The sequence below is a fragment of the Microcaecilia unicolor genome, chromosome 7, assembly GCF_901765095.1.
Source record: "Microcaecilia unicolor chromosome 7, aMicUni1.1, whole genome shotgun sequence".
Lineage (NCBI taxonomy): Eukaryota > Metazoa > Chordata > Amphibia > Gymnophiona > Siphonopidae > Microcaecilia > Microcaecilia unicolor.
The window spans coordinates 221795434-221821977 of record NC_044037.1 but is presented as its reverse complement, the minus strand read 5'-3'; the positions used below and the strand labels follow the sequence as shown (position 1 = coordinate 221821977).

The 26544-nt window shown below is 34.1% G+C and overlaps 1 protein-coding gene across 6 annotated transcripts in view; it reads left to right on the top strand.

Annotated features, from left to right (window-relative positions):
- HOXD3 (homeobox D3) overlaps positions 1-26544 on the top strand; it is a 48217-nt gene that overhangs the window by 8058 nt on the left and 13615 nt on the right. Inside the window, exons 1-4 of one of the 6 annotated variants that reach the window (XM_030208803.1) lie at positions 5192-5304; positions 6255-6281; positions 22037-22120; positions 25667-26206. In XM_030208803.1, coding sequence (XP_030064663.1) covers positions 25720-26206 — 487 coding nt within the window. In that variant the 5' untranslated portion in view covers positions 5192-5304; positions 6255-6281; positions 22037-22120; positions 25667-25719. Of the gene's footprint in view, positions 1-5191; positions 5305-6254; positions 6282-9172; positions 10658-11021; positions 12335-15453; positions 15516-22036; positions 22121-25666; positions 26207-26544 lie in introns of those variants that run through there. The other 5 variants (XM_030208808.1, XM_030208804.1, XM_030208806.1 and 2 more) reach the window with 5 other exon arrangements.

Genomic DNA, 26544 nt, shown 5'->3' with positions numbered 1-26544 from the left:
GTAAAAAGGCCAAAAATAATGGTTGTGTGGTAAGTTTGCATTCATTTATTTTTTTTTCATTTCAGTATTTATTTATCATTTACACCTAAGTGGTTTATAGTTTCATTTTACAGGTACTTGGTGTGCCCCTAGTGGACTCACAATCTAAGTAGTACATTGTACTACTGTTGTACCTGGGGCAATGGAGAGTTAAGTATCTTGCCCAGGGTCACATGGAGCTGCAGAGGGAACTGAACCTGGCTGCCCAGGATTTCAACCCACTGCCAACCATCAGGCAGCAGCTGGAATTGAAATCAATTCCCCAGGTCCGCAACCGACTACACTAACCATTGGGCCACTCCACCACTTGCCGCACAGCCATTTCAGTAGGGAGCACTTACTGCCACCCATTGAGGTGGCAGTAAGGTCTCCTGCGCCAACCTGGTGGTAACAGGGCAGCATGCGACACTACCCGATTACTTCTAGGTAACCCCCTGTGGAAATATTTTAAAAAGCATGCACTGGGGTGGGACTACCACTGGCACCCAAGTTGGGCCAGTGGTAGTTCCAGGTTTCCACGTGGCAAGCCCATTGCCATGCGGCAACCCTTTAGTAAAAGGGCCCCCTTAAACTGTAAGTCATCCAAGTACAGAAAGACATCTACCATACCTGAATGTAACCCACCTTAAGCTTCTACTGAAAAAGGCATGAGCTAAATCCAAAATTATCCCCTTCCTTGCCCCCACTTATGCATGTTTTGGAGAATGTGCAAAGTCAAAGGAAAATATAAAAATAAATATGTGTAGTATACATTTGGAAAACATATGTTTTTTTGGATCTCCCAAACCACACCCAGGGTAGTTACACTTGTAAATAGTAGCCTGCATGTGTACATGCTGCACAACTATTCTAAAATGACCTCTTTAGCCTAGTAGCTAGAGTCAGTTTTCCAGGCCTTAACTATAATAATCTAAATGAAAGAGGGACAAGGTGGATTCCAATGTAAAGAAGCAGATAATAGTGGAATTGTTTGCAAGCTACAGGTATGAGGTATGTTGTATCAACGTTTAGTGGGTGCATTACCTATTACATATAATAGCAACGTGTAATATGACCTAATTTTTTTCCATAGATTTATTATTTTTTTTAAGAAAAGGGGTTAAAGATATTTCTATTTAAATTACATTCTAATGCATTACTTTAGCAAATCTTAAATGAAATGAAAATCCTAATCATGCAATATAGATATAATAAGCATAACTGGAGAAAGACACTTTGATCTAAATTATTTCACTCTTCAACAAAAATTTCTTCCTAGATATATTCATTTTTATTTTTACTTGGTTCATATTTCAGAAAGATATTCTCCAGTTTCCAAGGCTGTACTCCAATGAGTTTTCCAGATGTACATTATAAACTTCCTATGCTTATAGGAATTCTTGTATGGCCCTAAGAATTGTGTTTAAACAAAATGTGACAAAGTGCTGGGTCCTTTCTAGCGAATGTGTAGTAGAATTACCTAATGAACTTTATCCACATTGAAAAGAATTCAATTTTATTTTGCTGTTTTCCGGAAATATTTTTATCAGGTAAAACTCAATAGCCCGTGACTATTTTAACCTTTCTAGGTCTGCTTTTAAATTAATTCGTTCCATATCCCACTGGGAAACTGTACATTGTAATTTACTGTTCAGTCAGAATGAACTGTCCTCTGTTTTAAAAAGTAAATTAAAACAACAACAAAAATAAGCTGGAGGATAAAATAGCCTAAACTGAATATGTCATGTATAGAAGCACTAAGCTGTTTAAATTATGTTTTTAAAGAATTCTAAATATTATTGTTGGTGTTTGTTTAAATGATGCGATTTGAGATTGAAGTTTATGCTTCTGATGATTCACAACAGCAGCAGATTCCAGGGAAAAATGGCATGTTAATACTCTGCTTTATTTTGGAGAATGTGTATTTTAATACCCTCTTGTCCATTAGAAGGCGCTGTAGGACAAGTCTCACCGTCTTCTGCGGGTTCTATAGGAAATCTTCTACTTAGTATGGGAGGAAACCTTTAAACCACCGATGATTTCCCACATTTACGTCTAATCATTATTAGTGTGAGGAGCTGGAGAAATGTCAAGTGTATTGTATATTAATACCCATTCCCTGTCAACTTTTCTAAGGGCAATGAACAGACATATCAAAATAGTCATAGCCTATTTAAGGTCAGATGAAGAGAGGCGGCTGCTTTCGTAGCAATGCTTAGGAGTGGCAGTGAGTGTCACTTTCTGAAGTAGTTAAGCAATCTTTAAAAAAATCCTTCATAATCAGTAATTACACCACTCCCACTTCGGTTCATGCACGGTCAAGGAAGCAGTACTGTATGGCAAATGTTGAAAGCTTCATGCTATTGCATAATAACAAATTTTGCATAATCATGAGGTCACCGATATGTATATGTGGTTCCAGGATGTATTTATGCCTTTTGGCACACCTGTGCTAGACAAGGAAAACAAATGCACGAATGAGAAATACCTCGAAATTCTGAGAAAATAGAAACTCAGTTTATTATCTGTAGCTGTGAATCAGTGTTTTTATTATTTAATATTTTGGATTTTGCGCACACCTTTTTTAGTAGTCGGGTATTTCCCTGGCCCTGGAGGGCTCACAATCTAATTTTATACCTAAGGCAATGGAGGGTTAAGTGATTTGTCCAAGATCACAAGGATCAGCAGCGGGATTTGAACCGGCCACCTCCGGAAGTCAAGACCGGTGGTCTTGACCTACACACATACTATGTAGTTTTGACAAATAGGTATTTTATGAAGTTCAATTTCCAGTAAGGTAATTGATTATTGTTAGTCGACTGGATGGAAACTTTTCCGTTGGACTCTAGGATAAAGAATAAAGGTTTTATTACCATATATTTTTTTAAAACATTACTAATTAGGATACCCTGGCAATCAACAGTAGGTGGAGTCTATCCTGCTTTAGCCTTTAGAGCATCCTGAGACACCCAGAAGGGAACGATGAGACCTCAACAGTCAATTTACAATGACATCCAGGCGTTATTTATTTTGCTTGATTCAATAAATCCATTTAATTATTGTGAAATGAGCACTATTCAGATGCTTCTTATAGACACTTTAAGGCTAGGTTTACTAAGGTGCACTACTACATTAGCTGCACTAACACTGCTAATGCTTGCTCTTAATAAGTAGGTCCTATTGCATAAAATTGGACCTCCAGTAAACAACTCCTAATACATGTGTGGTAATGCAGTAGTGTCTTTTAGTAAATCTCAGTTTTAGATAATCATTGCCGACGTTGGAGGAGGAAGCACAAACAGGGCAATTGCCCTGGGTCCCCCATGTCACAGAGGTCCCCCCAGCCTAGTTGAAGGAGACACAGCTTGCAAGAGGGCCTTGTGGTCCCAATTTCTGCCCTGGGCCCCAGCATGTCTGACAGGGGCTGCTCTGCACATCATGTATAGGTACAGAGCCTAGATTTAGATATATCTGACCAGTGTTTGCATATACAAAACATTTTGCACGTTCATCATATGTGCTTTTTTTTTTTTCATTCTGTCTATGAATGCCATTGAAAGGAACCTTTTGAAAACTGGAACATTTGGCATGTCAGCTACTTAACACTGTGTTGACAGTAACACTATATATTTTTACAGGGAGAAAGAAATAGAGACGACAAATGTAAACACAATTATTATGTGGAAGTGTAATTTAGTTACATTTACTATTTCATGCTAAATATATCATATAATGCTAAATAATATGTCATATAAGATTACTTCAGCTATGTAGTATGCTGGGAACAATAGTTCTTTAAAATTCAGATCTCATGACAGAGTTCATCATCCGTGGCAAATTTAAACAGACTGAATAAAATCTACGCTTCAATGCTTATTATAATTCCTTGCATTAGGCTTGGATAATACACTTGATCACTCTTTTAAATTTACTAAAGAATTTAAATGAAACATTACCTGAGAAATAATTTCCATGCTTGCATTTCTTAATATTTCTATAAAACAAAGTTGTGTGTGTGTGTCTATGTGTCATTTATCAGGTTGTTGACACAAAGCTTTAATATTCAATGTTCAATATATACACATGCATTTATATTTGCTTTTTACATATATCAACTGTAATGATAACAAGAGTAGGCTAATTTGTTGTATTTTTATTCGGGTGAAAGTGTTCTTTCTTCATGTCCTTTTTATGTTTGCATACGATCAAATTTAATACATCTGCTGATTTCAATCTCAGTTTTGTTTATTTCTTTAGTATGCAAATGCATAGCAATGTAATTTTATGGGTTGTTCCTTATTAAATAAATGGTCAGTCCTATGTACACAAACAGCGACTATGTTGGCAATAAAAGAGACATTTGACTTCCTGTGTTTAGAACCCTTGAAATTCTGCTTTGGTTGCTCACACCCCATCCACTTCACACCAAGGCTGTTTTATTGTTTTATTACCCGAAAGTTTCAGTTATCAAAGATTTCATTGTGGAATGTTCCTGGTTTTTCTCACTTTGCAAAGTCTTAGATCTTTGCTGTTTTAACCAGTTTGGTCACTTGTAAAAGATTTAAAACACAGGCAAATCATATCAATCCGATTCACGTGACATTTTGGTAAGAACCTCTGGACAATGGGGTTAGTAAAAGCACATCTAAGATCTAGCTGTTGGTGTTAGACAAAATAAAAAAACAACTTACAAGCTTCCAGTTCAAAAGATAAATAAAGGATTTTCTCTTTGTATTGTAATTAGTTTTGCATCACCCGGGCCTAGTCTGTATTAGTTTAAAACAATGTTACTTGGTTCTTAAAAGAAAAGCAGATAGAATTACTTGAAGAGCTCATTTTACTGTTTCAACCGCAGTTTCATTTCACCCACTAGGGCAGATACTGTGATTTACATTTTTTTGTCAAATATGTTTCACAACAATTCAGTTCTTCATACATCCTTGATACTTTTTGGATAGTTGTTCATGTATTTAAATGTTATGGAGCATTTTTATTGAACCTTTAGTGAATAAAGTTTAAAGCGGAAGGTTATTTATGGTTTCATAGAGATAAGTCCTGAGTGGCTATTTAGAAGCACGTGATTCCAATAAACTTTGTTTTATGGCTTGAGAGTTGACAAGCCAAAATATAATTCCCACCATAAATTAGTTTAAGCCATACAAGTGGAGTTGCTTTAGTTCCTTGAAGCAGTAATAGAGGCAGTATTTGCAAAGGAACATTCTGCCGGATTCGGAACACAGAGGCATTTCTTCTGTGAGGTTTCCCTTTCCACTTGAAAAGCGCAGAGTAAGTCTGTTATTGCCTATGTAACATCCCGAAAGACGATATCGAGTTTCTCTACTGTTGTTAAGTCTCCGGAAATCATTCGCTGTTTTTGGTCCAAGACAAGATATATCCGAAAAAGTAGATGCAAATTAAACAACTTTCTTTATACATGGAACGTTGCAATTTAAACCATTATGATATATTGAAGTGCTGATTGCATTTTCGTACGCTATTATATGTTGGCATCATAGGGACTTTTCTAATAGGCAAATTGCGAAAGGGCAGTCTATACAGTAAAAGGCAATACTATGCAAGATATCTATTTGACTAGTTCTGGATGTAGGGCAAATTTTACAATTTAGTCCAAACTAAAATATAGTTTAGAACAATTAAACAATATATCAAAGTAAGGTTGAATATTTAGCATCTACAGCTTGCTAAAGTGTTTTTACTTGTTGTTTGCATATGTAAGCTAGTTTATACATCACTCAAATCTATTCTTGGGGGGGGGGGCGATATATGCTAACGGAAAAGGTTAAGCATTCAAAACAGACCTTTGGAGTCGTTAGTTTTGTCTAATATAGAACCTCAAACATATGGTGACTGAATCATAATCCTTAATGAATTCAAAGTGAATGTGATACTATGACAGGTTGAACTCACAACTTTTCAGAGCTAAATCTATTTTTCATATACTTCCAAGTGCCTTTTTCTTCTATCTTTCTCTTATTGTTGCTGAAATATCAGACTACAGTAATGTGCTTAATATGCTAAAACAATCACTTTAGGACGCTTTGGACTACATTGGTGAGAAATAGGCCTAGGAGTTCTACTTTAACAAAACTTTATTTCTAAAAGACAGAAGAAGGTGTTTAAAGGATCTATGCTTCCCTATGAATGTTCCAGTGTTCTATGTAAACTTTCTAATATATATGCTTGGGATGTAACAATGCACATTTTTGTTGCAACAGGTTCTTCACAATGGAAGAACAAGTACGGTAAGTACTGTAATATTTTTTTAAATTTTTGATAATTAGTCAAAGATCAGAAGTATTTTCTATTATCTTGACGTCAATGAATGGAATTGTTGTTGGAGGAAGTTTAGATACCTGTAATGTTGTCTTTCATATCCTTGTGTAGATTTCAATTTTATTTATTGTGATCTGGAGAAGGATTGACACTTTATCTGTGAGGCTGTGAGCTTATTATTATTATGTTGTTGTTGTTGTTGTTGTTGTTGTTGTAATAATAATAATAATAATAGAGAGAGAGCTTAATGATAACAACAATAATAATAATAATAATAATAATAAGAGAGAGAGAGATTTTGGATTGGTTCCAACTGTAATTAGCAGTATTATCCCATGCATACACTAAACTGTACAGCACCTTCCTGTGCTTGAGTATAATTGATGATTTTTCTTTTGTTTTTCGGGGAAGGAAAGAGGGAACTTGTTTAGACAATTTTTGATTTAAAAACTAGGAAACGGGTAAATTACTATTTCACTGCAGTTTCTTGGAACGCCTTGACAATTAACTTATCTCGATGTGTGTTATCATGTGATGTAGTAAAGTATTAATTATTGGTTGGAATATACGATTAGTGCGAAGTTAAAGATTTTGTCACTGTATAAATCGAGGATATTTACAATTTTCTGAGAAATAAATGGAAGTAAAGCGAATTAATTATCCGTTATATATATATATATATATATATATATATATATATATATATATATATATATATATATATATATATATATATATATCTTATTAAAGGCCCTGTGCACTAACCGTTTTCCGATACATTTTCCCTTAGTACATTAGACCCTACGTGTGTATAAATTCACAAAAAGGCCTACCATACAAATTTCTATAGGTGACAGTAGAAACAAAATAATTGTTGACTTTGGTGAAAATTTTCTGGCAATTTTCTTTCTGCAATTTAAAATGAAACCGCAAAAGGTGCTTCCTGTCAGAAAATTCGGCTGCAATTCCTCCTTTCATTTAAGCACTATCTATACTGGATAGTATAAAGAAACGTTATTTTCTATTTATTTGAAGGATGAATATTATGTTGTCCTGACACTAGGGTTGCTTCTCAAGAGATTAGTTTGATTTTACAGCAAGTACATGGTTACTTCTGGAGATTTCTCTGAATTACAGGAATTAGCTAAATGCTTCCATTATTTTTCTGCTTCCTTCTTCTAGGTGTTTGGTAATCTTTGAATTAAAAACCTCCACATTAATAGCTGGACAAAATTATATATATATATATATTTTTTTTTTTTCTATTGCTATGAAGCCCTTTTCTTTCAAAAGCTTAGGTCGAACACACTGATCATGAACAAGGCCACAAAAAGGCTGACAGATCAAAAGCACTTGTATGGGCAGTGAACAGGAGGTGAATATTTAACGCTTTGTTCATCAATAACTCTTTGGCTTTGACCTGTCTGAGCGAGTCCCTCAATAAGGTGAAATACAGGTCACAGAGTCTAAGAAATATGAAAATGTGAACGATTCAAGCTTTTAAAGAGTTAGATTTCCAAATCAAATGTTTATACATGAACTCAAATAAAACTCAGTTTATAAGGTAATATTAATATTACTGCAACTAATAACAACAACAATAACAATCAATATATACTGTTAGGCATTGAGCTACTCAACCTTTGGCTGTCAGATCAGAGCATTTCATATTAAAACATCCAAGTTCCTAAAAATCAATGCAAAAAGTTCCAGATGATCCAGTAATCCGATCTTCAGTGAGATTGGTAGAATAGAACAGTTACTAATCAGTCTGGGTTTATGGTTGGTATTAAGAAAGACAAGCGTGAGATAACAGCTCATAACCTGTTAGTTTAAAATGTATTCCATATTAGCAAACGTTAATTTCACATTAGTTACCAAAAAGTCCCCCACTAAAGCTTACGACGGTAAAGTAACATATCGTTTTTGTGAATATTTTGGGATCTAAGTATGTGGAAAGGTAAAAGTTTAAGCGGAGAATAGCATTAAGCACTTAGGTCAGGCACAATTCATGAACTTTTGTACTCTTGTGTGCGGCTGTCGGCAACTTAAAATAATGAAACTTTTTGATATGTTTGTAAATGATTTCAAATGACCTTTCGCCCTGGCCTTCATCATAAACGGTACCACGCTAAAAATCTAACGACAGTTGATACCAGATTTTGTCTTTTGGCTTGTGTGCAACTAACATCGACAAAGCAATACAGCAGAGCCTCAGAAGGTAAAATTTGGGATTATTTTGTGTTATATTCGTTAGTAGATGAAGAAAAATAAATAGCTTAAATCTACTTTCTTTTTAAGGTTTTTCAGGTATATTTTTTCTTTTTAAGGTTTTTCAGATATATTTATATAAAACATTTTCTGTAACTATTTTCATAATAATAAATGAAACTTTCTAAATTAATATTAGCCTCAATGAACTGCCTGTTTTCTTATTTGTCTATATTTATACTTTATTTTGTTGCTGTTGGACATTAAACTATTATTATTTCAGGTGTTGAACTTTGTGCTCTTTGACAAAATCTTATCAAAGTCCTTCATATTTTGAGTCTCTAAGCTGTGAACGGTTTATCGGAACTATTTATGAAAATACATACTTCCACCAATCAGTACTTTAGTATTTATCCGAAAAAAAATATTAGTTTGGTTTCCAGAAACCACATGAGTCAGAAAGTTGCTGTGATCATGGGAAAGAGGTAGATGAAAGCAATGTTATTACGTTGTCTATATGTACCCTGTAGAACCGAATTTGTGTGGTGTTTATATAATCACAGATTCGATTCTAGGGGAATATATGGTCGATGCAAAAACTTCGATATTCTTCAAAAGTCTAAAAACTTTAAACATTTTTATAGCAAAGTGCACCCAATATTAAAGGAATATACAAGTATTATGTCATTTAATTTGCAAAGTATTACAACATAAAATAATATGTATCTATTGTGTGTTGCAAATAGCAATAAAAACCAGATTATTTAAAGATCTAAATGTCAGTCAAAGCCATACCAGTCACATAAAATAAACATTCAGATTAAATATCATCATATTAAAACAATGATATAATGACATCATTTTGATTCCATCATAGGAACCACGAGTTTCCTATGAATTTAATTTTTATCTAGATAACAACAAAATGTCATATAATATTAACAAAAAATGTCAAAAATATTCTATCTGTACTTAACCAATAATATTAATGTAGATTGCATTCATCTAGCTGCAGATTGAATACTTTAATAGTTTAATTCCCACTTCAGCCAAACTGTTAAAAACTGCATGTTTAGTTTTTTAAATGATTGTTTTCTGGTTGTATGTATGATTTTCCGTATTAATGTGTGGAAAAGTAAACCAGGAGTTACTCATTGCCTAATTTTTTCAACCTGACTAGATCCTAGTAACTTTTGAATGACCTCTGAAAGACAAAGCCAAGACAGGTCTATTGTACACTACATTAGCCTCCTGTTTGATGTCTTTTCTTTCCTGGATCTCCTTACCAATTCTTTTCACCCACTTGCAGTACAATTGCAGGAAATTTACTCCTTCAATATTTTACTATCGAACCTTACAAATTATGTTGGATTATAACTGAGCAATAGATAAGGATACCAGAGTTTAGGAGAGTCAGACAAAGACTGAATTACATGAAAATCAGTAAGAATAGTCATCATTTTGATGAATGTTCTCAATAAATTAAAACACTATTTATAAGATAAATATATGAAATGTAATCACTTTATTAAGCGTATATTACTTAGTTAAATGTGCTAAAATTATAAGGTGCACACAAATCCCGTGATAAACACCCTGCTCCCCCATTGGCTGACTTAGTCACATGGATACCTAACTTTATTCAGTTGACAGCAAGTAGGAGGGCTCTATGGAAGGAGAAAAAAAGACAACGCGAGAAAAATTAGTATTTTCTACCTTCAGAAATTAATGGCCATGAGTTCCTATATGGTGAACTCTAAGTATGTGGATCCCAAATTTCCTCCTTGCGAAGAATATTTACAGAATGGCTACCTAGCAGAACAGAGTTCAGACTATTACAGTGCCTCGCAAGGCTCCGATTTTCAGCATCAGGGAATCTATCCTCGGTCAAACTACAGCGAAGAATCCTTTAGCTGTAGCAATGCCCAGGGCTCTGCAGTACAGCCGCGGGGTCACGGGCAGGAGCAGCCCGGCCCCCAGAGTCACTTCCCCGTTTCAGCAGACCACTGTCCACCTTCCTTGCCCAACTCCCGCTCCTGCAGCCAGCAACAAAACATCAAGAATCAAAATGGAACAGTAATTAAACAACCAGCAATAGTTTACCCCTGGATGAAGAAAGTACATGTGAACTCGGGTAAGGATCAAGTTCTTACTTGCCTGTTCTCCTCTAGAAATTTACTAATCCTTTCGGTGTGGTTTTAAGAAGCTATTCTAAGAATAATTTATGAGGTTTTAAACTGAAGGAGCAATTACACTAACCATAAATTTTTATTGCTGAGGAAATAGGCCGTTGGCCATGTGGCTCTTTCTCTGTACACGAGAAAACTCCATCTTAGATGTATGAGGCATATGGAGATAGAGTTTCCAAATTATTTAAAGCATGAAATCTGCATCTTTGTAAACTTAGCATTGTAAAATATAATTTAACTGTATAATGTTATTACTAATTTTTCCTCTAGAACGTTGATATCCTAAAAGTTATACATATTGTTTTGCAGTAAATCCAAATTATACCGGAGGGGAACCAAAACGATCAAGAACTGCTTACACAAGACAGCAAGTCCTAGAACTGGAAAAAGAATTTCACTTTAACAGGTATCTCACAAGGCGTCGTCGTATTGAAATTGCTCACACGTTGTGCCTTTCTGAACGCCAGATTAAAATCTGGTTTCAGAACAGAAGAATGAAGTGGAAAAAAGACCACAAACTGCCGAACACAAAGGGTAAATCTTCTTCATCTGGTCCTACCCAACACTTACAGACTGTTTCCAAAGATCTTCAGACTGAACTGACAACTTTATAGAAGTTTAAACTTTAATTTTAGCCTCTGCTCCTGAACTTTAGGACATATAATAGACACTACTCGAGCAGAACAAGCATGCATCAGCAAAAAGTCTCAAGGACTGTTAGCTTGCTTTTAAAGGTACTATTGTACACAAGGAAGCGAAATTCAGATACTCTGGACTTTGTTTGCATTGCCTCCTGGCACAACCTAATAACTTCCACAGTAAGCTGATATCAGTCTGTATCTCTGCTCAATGTGCAGTTTCTTTCTTTGATGCGTTTGGGCAAGTATAGAACGAAAATTTCTGGCGCTGCTTTACCTCTCTTGGTATCATCACGGCCATTTGTTCGTTTTAATAAAACAACAAACAAACAAATCTATTGCATAGACACAAAAGAGGGGTGTGTCAGATCATAAACGGGTTATTTTATTTTAGGATGCTATATTATTTATTTATTTTTAATTACAAAATTTGGAATAATAATTAAAAACCAAATACGAAAAGAAGAAACGATGAAACGTTCAATATTTGTTGTAGTTCATGATTTAGATGTGTAACACTCAGTTAACCTTAAATTTAGAATTCTTTGTGCCTCTTTTTTCCTGTAAATATGAACGTTTCTAACCTTTTAGTTAAAATATGGTATTAACAAAGGAAACAATCGGCTTTTACAAAGTGTGCTCAGATTATATTCCTTTTTCAGTGCTATATTTTAAACCACTCTTTCCTTATTTACCAAAACCTGTAAAACGCTTTTACTGGTATTAGATAGGTGGCACGTGTAAACCATTTTATGATATTGTTTAAAACATTTGTGTACAAATCAAACTTCGGAAAATAATTACTGATGTATGTTCGTATTTTTATTAAAGTACTGCGTTGTCTTATTAGAAATCTGGAATATTGTGTGACTTGTCTTTTTACACCACAGGAAATTTAATTTTCAGGAGTCCCCGATAGTTAAAACAGAGCGATATGCAATAGTCAATTTTATTTTTGATTGTATCTGCATTTATTTTTTGTAAAGTGTCCTAGTATAATTATTCTTTTATTTTTCAGCTAAAATCTGAGAAACTGATAGAAATGTATTTTACTTTCTGCATTCTGTCTCATCTAAGTTTAAAATATCTGCCTTAACTGTAATTGCTAAAATCAAATGAAATATGAGAACATTATGCACTGCCAAAATGGGAATACAGACAGTTTACATTCTAACATTTTTATTCTGCACACATTTTTTTAGTTTATTTAAATTCTGAGTTAAATAAATCAGATTTTGCATAAGTTCCTTAAAATTCCTAAAAGTAGACAGTGTTTGTGAATATTAGGAGTTAAGAAAACTCTTACATAAATAGACAAAGGAAAAAAAAGATGGTGGAATAAAAGCCAGGTTCTATAATTTTGGTTCATAGTTTATTTTAACCAAATATTCCACTACTTGTTTCCTGTTTATCTATCATAAAATCCTACCATTTTTTCCTCTTGTCCTCAAATGTAGCCGTTGAAACTTTAATATGAAAATAATTCGTTATAGTTTTTATGCGCAATTTTAATATTCTAAGACTAGCTCATGGTAATATTTAAATAGACATATAGTATAAATATAGGAAGATTTAGTTCATCCCTATTTAGCGAATATTTAAATACACCCAGTCTTGATATTAAAGATGGATTTTCCTGCATTATTCTGGCCATTGTTTCTATGACAAAAAGCACAAGAGTCCATACATAGAAAAGACCTTTTTTTTTCTAACGCCTTCACGTTGAGAAGCTGAAAGGTATTTTACTGAAGTTCGGCTAAACTACAGAAACAGGTTCATCCAGAGGACACATTTTCTATTCGATTAGATGTATTTCAGCCTGGAGAACTGACCTCTAAACCCTTGACCTTTTGGACCCTAACTCCCTTGTTTTAGACATAGACAGCATTCAGATTCAGCATTAGTAAAAGAACGTTCTTTATTGCCAAGTTATTTTTAATGTAACTTGCAATTCTTAAGTATATTCTTATAAGTCTTAGGCTATTTTCTTTCAAAAATACTGTGCTTCTTAAGGTGCTATAAAATAAAATTCACTATTTGATATTGAATAGGTAGCTATAAATGTAAACCACGTGCAGAATGCTATTAATTATTGAAAGAAGCAAGCAAGAAAGAAAACTATGTACAATTACAGCAATATTCTCAGTATAAGGAAACTAATCTACCGCTAATATCTCTTAACTATAAAAGTTCCAAAAACGACCTTCTTTTGAAATATTAATATATATGTATATAGCAGAGATATCCTGTTTGAGCTCTTAATTTTTCTTGCTGCATAAATCAGCCAGTCCATTTGACTGTATAAAACAGTAAAACGTCATCTCTGTGAACTTAAAGAAGCTGAAAACATTTCTAGGGTACCATGCAGCTTCTATATGCACATATTTACTTACATCTGCTCATTTTGTGGATGTTCAGAAAAGTAAACAGCCCTACAGTATTGAATCATTGACCTAATTCACTTACGTCCATTTTTAAGTAATTGAATTACTAACTACTTTACAGAACAGATATTAAGGTGAGGTATGTATTAACTTCAGTAGTTCTTTTGTCATTTACTAGGATTTTTATTGTCTTATTTTGTCTTAACTAATTTGGAAGGAGAACACTTTCTCTGAAGGGTAACCCCGTCACCCATATATCACCTGGTAATATTTTATGTATATTCATAAACTCTGCCAATGCTTTTGTCATCTAGGCTTAAAATTATGATTTATACTCATTGTTACCTGAAGTTATGTTGAAATATCTTCTAGGTTATAGACATAATAAAATGGGAGAGATATAAATTACATTTCACAATTTGTCATCCATCCCTCTGTTCAAACATACCTTTAACAATATGCATCTTCCCTTTCTAACGCTGAAGGTAATGTGTCTTATGTAATACTTAAATGTTTCCCATATAATTCCAACTCCATTATCATGTTTTTCTATTACATTTTATTAGCAATATTAACTACAGTAATGTTTACTTATTTGGGTTACAGAAGAGCATCAACCAAATTGGTCTTTCCTCATCTGTAAAAATTTTGGTTCCAGCTGATACAGTTCATTGCAAAAGGCATTTGTGGAATTATATACATATAAGGCCTTTCCAAATTTGAACATTTAACTTGGAAGGAAATAAAAGTCAATAAAAAAAACGGGGGGGGGGGGGGGGGTGGCAGTTTTCTATTGGTCCAAGGTAATACAATGCATTTCTTGACTAGCTTTCGGGAGTTATGCGCCCTTCCTGAGGTCAAAACAGAGTGAGCGGGACTTGACAAAAAAAAAATACTGAATGTGTGGAAATTGTTTATTTTGATTTTTCTATTACTCAGCCAACTGTTCTTAAGAAGCACCTTAAACTGCCTTCTATTTTATTATCAAACTTTTAAAACTGCTAATCATTCATTATCTTCCCTATCAGTAATACAGAGGAGAATAAGACTAACTGCATTATTGATATCACAGATATTACTCAAATGATGTTTTTTTCTTAAAACGTATATGTAACTACTTGAACAGAAAAAAATGTTATTTTGCAGGTTAATAATAAACTAAAATCAGACATGTATAGGAAATATGTATATATGTCTAATATGTATGTATATTTATAGATACAAAACCAGTTGAAATGTAAAGACTAATTTTATCATTATAATATGACCATCTTGTTAATGGCTCCTCCTCTATTGCTACTCCTATATCAATAAACTTCTATATATAATATCACCACTAGTCGTTTAAGAAAGAATGGGAAGGAACGGCAGACTCTATAGCAACAGCACTCACTATACAGTACAATAAATCGGGACCTTTCAATGCTGAGCCACACAGCTCCAAACGGCCATGTTTGTTAGTCCTTTTCACAGTTTTTTTTATTTTGTAATAAAACCCTCAGGAAAAAAAGAGATTTAAGGCTTTATTCATAACATGTAGACTTTCAAAGTGGAAGGAAGATGGTAAGAATAGAATTCAGCAAGTCCTGACCCACGTGATTTACGAAATAATTAATTCAGCACGTCCCTTAAGAAACACGGCGTCGTCATTAATCTGCCAAGCAAAGGACTCTATCAGACTTGAAAACTGAAGAGATCCCAAGAATATAATATACAAAGGGTGCAGTCTCTATTCTCTGCACTTCTAGCTCTTTCATAGCAGCCGAAAAAAAGGAAATTTGGTATGTAAACGTTTTACTTTATATCTTGCAGTTATATTCCTAATGAACTAGCTGTCATATGTTTGATAAATAGCGCCCTTTGCTTCCTGCATTGCAACCATAGGACAGTCAGAAGTTGGTATAGGTTGATATAGTGACCTATGTTCTAGAAAGCTTTTGCATTAAAAAAAAAATGATAGTGTGTGCGAGAGTTTCCTTCTTTTCTGTAGAGAGATAACCAGAATAGCAGAGAATTGAAAGGATATGGTAAGATTTGTGTGCCTGGTGAAATGACTTAAGATTAACTAGTTGTTTGTGTTTTACTGGGAACAATACTGACTGTCAGAGCATCTGCTGCCTATTCTTAAAACGGTGAGAAAAGGCCCTGAACTTCTTTTCAAGCTAGGGTCGTAAATTTTTCTTTGCGTCATAATAGAAAGGCTATAAAACTGAGTTGAAATTTTACCCAAGGCAGACTTTAACCACCAGATAATGATTTCCGAGTGTGCCTCTCCTTCAACCGTAGTCATTAATGATGCACTTAGAAAGGGAAGGGGCATTTTTCCTGTAGGAAAACCCATTTATTTAATCTTTTTGGGGGGCTATCTGAAATGGATAGAAAGATATTTAGTGCTGATAATAGGTGTATCCTATCAATAAGAAAAGTCTGAATAAACGTTGAACACTTCCATTAAATACTGTTTACCTCATTTTGTTGCAGACATTGTCTCACTCTTAAACAATATTCAACCTTTAAAATGGAACCCTTGTTATTACCTTCACACCGGTTACTCTTTTTGTTCTGATGTGTAATTTACTTATTACAAGTCTTACATATATAGTTAGAAATAAAATATTTTTTTGCTGGCCAGTGAATAATTCTGTATCATGCCTCGCAGAAGTAATTTCTATAATCGGAGTTGCTGTTTTTATTACTCAATTTTTTTTTCTACTGGCAAAATAGATACATGGTTTTCTATGTTATGAATTATACATTCAACTAATAATACATTAATTCAATTATTCAGAGATGATACATGTTTATGTGCTTTGGTAGTGACTGAGAAGCAAATTTAACAGTTGATAATAACCATACATTCTTACCAAATAAGTTAAGAAGACTACATTTAGATTGAAGGAAACAAAGACTAGAGAAATACAGCGTAGAATAAACCACTCCAGAAACTGAAATCCTTTAATAATAACGTTTATTCCAGCACATGGCAAATGATATTTTATCAGTTTGACAATTGCCGGAGTTGTTATAAATCATGGTAAGTAATTCCTTAAAGGGTGCGAGGCTGTTGGGGGCCGGACGGAGATTGTAAATCTTTCAGGTTTATTGCTCTATGAACATATGCTACGATTGAAGAAGTCTTAGATCCTTTACTTGAGACAAATTCCCGCAAAGCAGGATTCCCACTATCCAGCAAGATAAACACTTCCTCTGTGCTTTTCCAGTCGACTTGGTGTGGCATAAATTATTTTACCTGCAAATCGCCTAAATGAAATCTTTTTTTTTTTTTAATTCATTTTATTGATAAAATTTTGTTCTTAAATGATCACAACACAAAAACTTTTTTTTTTACATCGAATTGTTTATTTATTGGAAAGATGTTTAGAGAAACGTATTTCATACACTCACTATCTGAACTTCATTCTAAATTCTGACATTTTATTTTTGGATTCATACAATAAGCACACAATTGAGTGTTTGGTGACACATATCAATATTTATATAGGAATGCATAGATACATACACAAAAAGAAGGATATAGATAGATATAGACGTTTAGATATAAACAAATAATACTATAGACAAAATTGATATTGTATCAGTATTGATATAAATAAACTGAGATGCAAGTATATTTTCAGTACAGATGGTCTTTTAACATTATAGTTGGGAACAAATAAATATTCAAAAGTTGGGATTGGATTGCACATTCCTGATTGCTAAGAAATCTATTTATAAATACTTTGCAAAGTCAGGAAAGCCAAAGTAATTTAGATAAATGTTTCAGTATAGCAATGGGTTGCCCTACACAGCAATATTAGTGTCACAGCAAACATCATATTGGTAATAACTCAGCACTAGGTTTGAGGTACATTTAAAGCTTTAAATGCAACAAAAAACTGAAGTCGCTCCATGCATACTTTTTTATTCAAACATATTTACAATAGGGCCACGGATAAATTGAGCAAGATACTTTTCTGTATAGAATTCGTTCTGTATGGTTTTCACAGTAAGAGCCTATTTTTTTCACCTTTTTTCACCCAATAGAGGTAGAAAAATACTGATAATTAGTGAATTCCTCTAAAATGACACCAGCCCCACACTCACTCACTCACACAGACGTTGGCCTCAGAAACAAGATTTTGCAAAGTGTAGATATAGATGCTATCTTTGTACTGTATTACATTTCGCTTTAAAAATGTTTGTGAACACTTTTTGAAAATGTTATGAGAGATTTTTTAGGTAGTAAATTCAAATCAGTATTTTATTTCTTTTTCTTGCCCAAAGTTCAAGTAATCAACTATATGCCTTAGCTACCATGAATGAACAGATGGATTACCAGATGCAAACACTTTTTTGCACACTTCTCAGTATTTGCTCTAGGTAGCTGGAAATGTGTGCTGTACTAGCTACTAGAAATAGATGTATCATAAAAATGAATTATTGAATATGTCAAAGCTCATTTTTGCAGTTTATTACTTACAACAATAGTTAATATGTGCACCTTGAAGAAAACAACCGAAATCACTTAAAAACCTGAAATAAAGACTAAACCATGTTGTTGAAATATTTAGAAGAATTTTGCCAGAACCCCTATTCTGGCTATTTGGAAGAGGAAGGATTGTTAAAGTTGCAGCCTCAATCAGAATAATCTGGTATTCAGATCACGTGAACAAATATGCTTGGATTTTAAGGCAGCGCCTATATTTGTGATTATAAAGGGTTTCTCTTTCATCCCTTCCCCCAATTTCATGAGTGATATGATTTTTTTTAAAGTTATCTGGTTTTTCTCCATTTTATTTTGTATTTTTGATTGCAAAGAGTTGACTTTCAGCAAATTCCCAGCTCCTTTCGGGTTTTTTTTTTTATTGGTAGTTGAACCCCAGTCTGGTTTCATTCTTTCGGGAATACTGTCTGCACTGGTATATGGAAATGTCTGTAAAACCGCAGGATCAGGTTTACCACAGTATTGTCTGCAGACAAAGGGTGAAGGATATAGTCTAGCTACTCTAGGCACAGATACTGAGACTGAGACGCCCAGGTTTAGGATAAATTGATATACAGGTAAGGAATTGCATGAAAAAAAAGAAACATTTAACTACAATGCTACTATTACCTTTACCAAGGTATTAAATATGATTTATTCTGTGATCTACATTATTATCAAACTCTTTAAAAAGTTGAACACGCAATTTTATCTAAATAATATAGATATAAAATACCTTAATATATACCTACATATGTGCTATAATTAATAGTAATACACAATTAAAGGGCTGTGACAGCTTCCTGAAACGTTGTTAAGCACATGTGGGTACTATATATTTTGATTTATTAAGTTTTAGGGGTTGAATTTGCAATTTCAATATGGAAAAGAACATTGAGGGAAAAACCCACCCACAAATAACTTTAAGAGTGTCGGTGCCAAAGTAAGATGGAGCATAGCATTAATTCTTTGTCCTGAACTACTGGTCTCAGAGCAGTGGGGTTGATTTATGTTTGTGTATAGTAAAGTTAATGGCAATATTTCTGTATTTTGTTTCTTGAATACTAAAAATATATGAAGCAACATTTCTTGTCCTTTCAGTTGAATAAATCTTTTCTGTGGATGTAAATCTTGAATTTAGTTATTTTTTCTTAATATTTACAAGGTTACAAAATAGTTATAGAATGTATTGAGAAATGTGTAAGATTAGCTGGTCTCTGAATTGTCCTGAATACTTAAAATGGCATTTTTTTTTTTTGCTGGAAAGTACTCAGTATATGTTGGACAAATAGGATCTAAATAAATATGATGTTGTATTTATAGCAAAGAAGCTTGACTTATACATTGCAGGTTGTTCTTGAATATTGGACCAAATACATTTGTGGCTAGCTGTGGAGAGATATAACGCTGGCTTCACTTGGAGAGAAAAATGAGCCCAACTTGAATACATGTATAATTTGTTTATTTTACATATTTGTTGACCTTAATTCTACACACATTTCACAAACCCAATCGGACATGCTCTCTCTGTTATGTTGCTAGGACTCACAAAATTCACCTTTGTTTTTGCCAAATTATCATTGAATATCTAAACGCTAGGTCCCTTATTGTAGAACCAATATTAGACATTCTCTTTGTTATAAACAGAGCACACTATTGTTTTACAATAGATTGTTTTCAACATATCTTAGGATATGCTATAGACAAACAATGATTCATTATACTTTTATTTTTCTGTAAAAGAAATAAACGTCAGTTAATAATAAATAAATAAGGAATATCTGTGAAGAGCAATATTCTGTAGAAATTGACACAGAAGTATAAATATTTATTTATTTTACCTTGAATACATCTAGGGTATCTTTGTATTCACATAATATAAAAGTGGGTAAAGAAAGTAGCTTTGTCAAGTCTACCAGCGCTGTTCCATCAGAAGTTAAAGGCAAGGGACATTTTTCTTAGCCGTATGCCTCCAAGCTGCCGGCCTGCCAAGTTAGTCAGCTGAATCCAATTATTGCAAGCAGCATTTCATTTGGCTCCATGGAAGCACTCACTTACAACTTCACCCAAACTTCAATAATATCCAAGTTGTGAAGAAAATTTCTAAGGATTTACTCCATGAAAATTTTGTTTTAATAGAAAGTTAACTTTAACTTGTGTCCCTGAAAAGATTTATTTTATTTGTGGCTCATATTCAACTCTTTTAACCTTGCAATATTTCGAACATTCTACTAAGTAGTAGTAGTAGTAGTAAACCTCGACTTTTTAAAATTTGTGAATTTCAAGGCATTGATGACAAGAACAAGCAATGGAAATGAACAGTTTCTGAGTATTTAGAATTGCAAAAAGCATTAGAAGTTGATAGCTAATTAGACACAGAACAAAAACTTACCGTCACAATCAACAGATGATGATAAAAGAGTTGATTTGCATTTTGCAATATTAGAAGCACTCCGGTTGGGGGGGGGGGGGGGCGGGCGGGTAACGTTCATAGTAAACATGTATTTTCTTCTTCTGTAACTAAAAGTAACTACTTAATGAACTCAAGTTAAAAAAAATTAAAGCCCCTTAATTTTGACCTACTCCCACGCCAATGGTGAATCTAGTATAGGATGTTACTAAGATAGGCCCTGGATTAAGGATCTAGTGGGGCGAGATCCACTTTCCAAACTATAATTTTTGCAAAGGCCAAATCAAGGTGATTTGCGAAGGGGGAAATGCTGCATTGGGTAGGGGGAATTTGGTACAAAGTTGTATGCTCTGTTCTGTTGTGAGTTATCGGAGGCTCTTTGGTTGGTTTGTTCATTAAGTGGTGAGTTATTGCTATACAAGCCAAAGGTCATTTCAAAGGCTTATAGTGGCTAGATATTGTCTTTATAATGGGCCGGCCGTTCTTTGTGTGGGATTTTTCTTGGCATTCTTATTGCTTTCAAGGAACCTAGTCAAAGAATTTATGAATCAGATTTAAAACGTGTATTTATACATCAGTACATGTGATTTATGGACAACGATTCTGATCTAATGCTCTTTATTTTCCGTGTTTTATACAACATTATTTGTAACAGCTGTGTTTAAATTTTTAAGGATTTCCTCCCTCGCCGCCCCCCCCCCACACTACAATTCGCATACAGATGAGAATAAGGACAAATGAATTTCTGAAACAGTATGGTGTTTTCACATGTTATATCAAATATACAGGATCCACCCTGCTATATATTATTTAATGAAATATGTGTAATGGTGCACAGATGCTGGTCAGTTTATTTTCTTTTTCATTCTATTGCTTATTAAACTTCCTTTGTTATCCCTAGCAATGTCTTCCATTTGCTAGTGCCAAATTGAATTCAACCTTGTCCGTAAATACAACAGTAGAGAAACAGCACAATAATTGTCATTTTCACTTTCGTTTTGTAGATCAAACTCGGAACAATGTAATAAAAATTTCCATGCAAAGTATCTTGAAATGTATGCAGTTCCTAGAACTCAGAAGCTCATTTGAAGTTTGTTCAGAAACATTTAGCGAACATATAACTTGGCAAGCCCACGATAACATTAAGTAAAAAGTATTTTAAATCCCCACATGATTGTACATTTATACTAAACACTTTTTGAAGGTCCTAATGTATTTTACAATAACCAATCAGATGTTATACTAACAAAAGGTCTTATTTTGTTGAAACGTGTATTGTTTTTAATGAAAAGTTGTAACATATAGTAGTTATAATAATAATTTAGAAACCACACAGATAGATAATTTCCACACGTGTATATGATTTAAAAAGATACTTTCTTCTTCAAATGTTTCCTTTTCCTCTCCAGATGCTCCTCCACCAAGTATCCAAGAAAATCCAAAGAGCCTACCAAGAGAGTTAAATATAAATTTCAAGAAAGAAACCGAAAGTGGTGAGTTTTTTTTTTTTCATATCATTGGTACAGTTGAGTTGCCATTTATCTTGCTGTAGAAAGTGGGTACATCTTACATTAGTCTAGACGTCTATACTCTTAAAATGTGGAAGTTAGCTTTAACAATGAATAATAATAATAATAATAATATCAAGTATCCATGTTTTATTCCCTCATATGCAAGTCTTATCCACTATGCACTTAGGAGACAAATAGAGCTCTAAAGTATGTTTTACTGAAACTGAAAGCTTAATGTGACTGTGCCCTAGAGCATATTAATGTAAGAATTAAATTGTATAATCAAAATGATATTTTATGATATTCTACATTCAGAAAACACCCCATGACAAAAGATACCTTTACAAATAAGTCAAGAAAATATCAGGCTTGAAATATTGACAAAAGGTTTCTCAAAATATGTTTTGCAAAATTTTGAGCCTTTCAAAGTTCAGCTTGAACAATCTGTTGTTTTCCAGTGCACAGACATTAAGGAATTTTATTTTTAAAAACTGTCAAAAACTACGATCCACAGTTTCTATTGAAAGTTTTTGACGAACACACAGTAACACTGTAAGCAGCTTTAGATCTTTCAGCAAAAGCGATTGGGTTAAAAATAATGAGAGAACCAGCACATTAAGCAAAGCACTGTGTACTCTGAAAATCCTTTATGCAGTGAGACTAACAATGGCAGTGGGAACCAGATTATATCCATTATTCTGCTCCTAGAAAGTTAATCCATCTGACCGATTTTATATTCCATTATGTATATAGGAAATTCCATATAGAACATGAAGATAGCACTTTCCTTGCAAAAGAGAGATGCTCCTATAATCCGGGGAAGGTTTCACAACAATTTGTGCCTTGCAGAAGAGGAGAAGTTAAGGGGAAACAGTTGGGCCACTTTATATAAATCCCCCTCAGGGCCCTTACAAGGGAAAATTTGCGGAGTAGCGAATTCTTTTACTGGTCTTCCTCCTACGCTTAGTCTGTTTTACACTTCTAAAAGTAACTAGGTCCTGGTGACTGTTTTCCTTTTCATTCCTTACTGAAGCGTTTACTGCCGTAGCACTAGAAGTCATAAATTTTGTTACAAACCACAATGACAGGTGCATTGATATGCACTGTGAGGGCTCCGGCTGCTTAATAACCACGAGACTGCTGGTTCTTAGAGCCTTTTATTTATTCGGTATCATATTAGGTATTGATCTTTACCAGAATTAAGTGAAGTGAGCAAGTGTAAGCACTGAATTACTTAATACGAATACATCTGAGTATCAGATGAACTGAAGCAGGAAACGTGTCAAAATATTTGTTTATTTTCCTCATACACGCGCATATCTCTAAACGTGTGTGGAGAATAGTGAAAAAAAAAGCACAAATGAGTTTTTTGATCAAATAGCTTTGACCCATTTCATTTTTGTTTCATTCCTAGATTGTATTGCTTTAGGCAAAAAGACATATGCAAAAATTGGGTGGGGTGGGTAGGGAAGGAACCCCCTTGCAAAGACTCAGATAACTGACCCATATACTGGAACTATAAAAATATAGATTTTATATGGTTCCTGTCAAGACTTCTTCCCAAAATTTTTGCAAAGTCTTGGAAAAGTTCTGTTTTGCTTGAGATTGGAACTGGATAACCCACAAATAAAATGCAGAAAATTGCTGGGTTAACTGGAAAAAAAATGTTTTCAGCATTCCATTCATTTAAACTCCAAACTTGTAAAAGTGGGGAAAAACGACCTAAAAGATGAGTCTTGAAATAGTTGACCATTGTCCAAGTGATTTATGGTCATTGCCTCCTTTTTAGGTTCAAGCAGAGTTCACAAGCAGTTTGGTATTTCTGAAAAGAATAATGCTTTCAACTGTTTTACCTCAAAATGCTAGCTTTAAAGTTCTGTATATTCATGGAGGAACTAGAATATGTGCTATTTGGCTCTGCAAGGGAACATTCAGGACACCTTGGGTGACAACTTTGTTCAGCCTACATTCTGGGTTTTAGGTCAGAACATAAACCTTACCTATTTGGGGAAGAATTTTAGATGGGCTTCTAAACTCTAATAAAGTTTTAATAAACCTACAACTACCTATTGTTGAGATTCAGTTTACAAACCGGCTAAAAACTATATAGTTTCTCAAAAAGTAATGGTAAGTGTAATTAACTGAACACTTTGTCTAGACGCAATGCATGAGGGAATGGTATCCTGAACAGGCCCTTGAATTTACAGTATTTCATATATTGAGGTCAGGATGCAAAAGAATATCTTTCAGTGATTAAATTGATTAATTATGCATTACTGTGCCATAATTATTTGGGAAAATCTATTTACATCACATAAATTAACTGATCACTGTTTAATTATTTTAAGATCCCTTTTAACAGTAACAGGATGTTCCAACAGACTTTATAAGACTAAAGGACAATAGGGGGGGGGAGTATGAGGATTGCGGTTAAATTGGTTACATATCACCAGTTAGTTTGTAAAATCATGCCTGTGCTTTTTAGAAGAATCATAAGACCATATAATAAATGGGATAAATATTAATCTGCTAATATGAAACGAAGATCATAGAAAAGGTAACTGGTAACATCAATTCTTGTCTTGCATTCACTAAAATTCAAGCTTATTCCTCTACTTGTTTATTTGTTATTGTCTTCATATGGCCTTCCTTCAATGGATGTAAATATTTCAAACCAGTGGGATCTTTAACATCCCCTATTAGGTAAGCAGAACATGAGTTTTAGTAAGCAGTTACAAATTAAATTAGTTGATCTCCCTTAGAGCTATCTTATTTGTTCATATTTTATGGTAAAAAAAAAAATCTTCAACAATGCTAGCACATTTGTAGGGGGTCTGGTGAGAAAAAGATGAGGAAAGCTGACTTATGAGGTTTATTTATGGCTCAAAGGAAAGTTGTTGAATAGCGTTGGTTATAGTTTAACTGCTAGAATTCATTAAAATACAAGAGGGGTTGCTTTCAATAGAGCTGGAATTTTCTCTGGTTTTTCAGGTTCTTATTCTGGTTCAATCCATCATGTCATATGCAGATTGTGTACCCGCGCGCGCAGGGGCACACACACTTACACAAAGTGAGACAGAGGGAATGAATCCTTTTTTAAAAAAAATGACTGGGTAAACAAAGATAGTTACTAAAAAATATATAAAGACCGGGAGACAAACAATTTGTGCTGGGGGGGGGGGGGGGGGGGGAGAGAGAGAGAGATAGAAATCCACAACACCGAAGAAAAATCAGGATCAGAACCGAAATTCACAGAAGGAAGTACAAAATTAATGCTTTATGGAGATGCTGTAAGATTGAATTGTATTGTAAAGAGTATGAAAAAATTGTTTTAGATGTCTTACATAAAAATAATTTTGTTTTTAGGACTGAGCATTTGAAATGAATTAAAAAAAAACATTAACAACTTGTTTTCTGTTAGTTTTATAGCTACATTTTGGGGAAAAAAGAACAAAAATGACTTGTGGGCTGGTTATACTACATTCTGAGTCCTAGTTTAATTTTTGGTGCTTTGTCTTTCCTTTGTAGGTCGTTTGACAGTCAGTGATTGGAGCAACCAGAACACGTGACCAAGAAAATCAATGTTATTTGATAAGGGTTCCCAGGCCCTACTAATCCGAGAGAACAAGATGCAGAAAACAGCTTACTATGATAACTCTGGATTATTTGGAGGTTATTCGTACACCAAAACAGACGTCTACAACTACAGTTCAACTCACCAGCCTTATGCACAGTCCACTATTGAGAATGATTATCAGAGCTCAGCCTGTTCAATACAAACATCTGCAATCAGACCCCCTAACCATAAAACTAATGATGTAAATGGTAGCTGCATGCGAACAAATGCCAGTCAGAATGCAAGCCAGCCCCTCAGCATTAATGAGCAGCAGCAGGCGCCATCCTTGCAGCCCTCGTCACCTAACCCGAACAATGTTTCAACGCAGAAAAAGAACAAATCCACCCCTAACTCCTCTTCCACTGCCACCGCTACAGTTAGCAAACAAATATTTCCGTGGATGAAAGAATCTCGGCAAAACTCAAAGCAAAAAAACAACTGCACTCCTTCAGGTATCTTTTTGAAACTAGTTTTCTCATCTTCTGTTTGTAAATGATTTTAAGAAGTGCAAGATTTATGTTGTACTGGTAGCCCTTAGATATGTCCGCAGCACTCAGAGATATCAAATAGCGCGGTTAAACATAAATCTGGATAGAAAGGAAAATATTAACCGTGCATGGACATCCCAAACCGGATGTGTCTTCTGAAATTTCTGTACGATTAAGCAAATTTTATTCAGCATTTTGCTTTCAATCGTTACAAGTAACGTCCATATTGTGGCCACATTTGGTCTAACAATGCCATTGTCCACCACGTTTGCAAGCCCAGACTGTAAATTTGGTATCTGCAA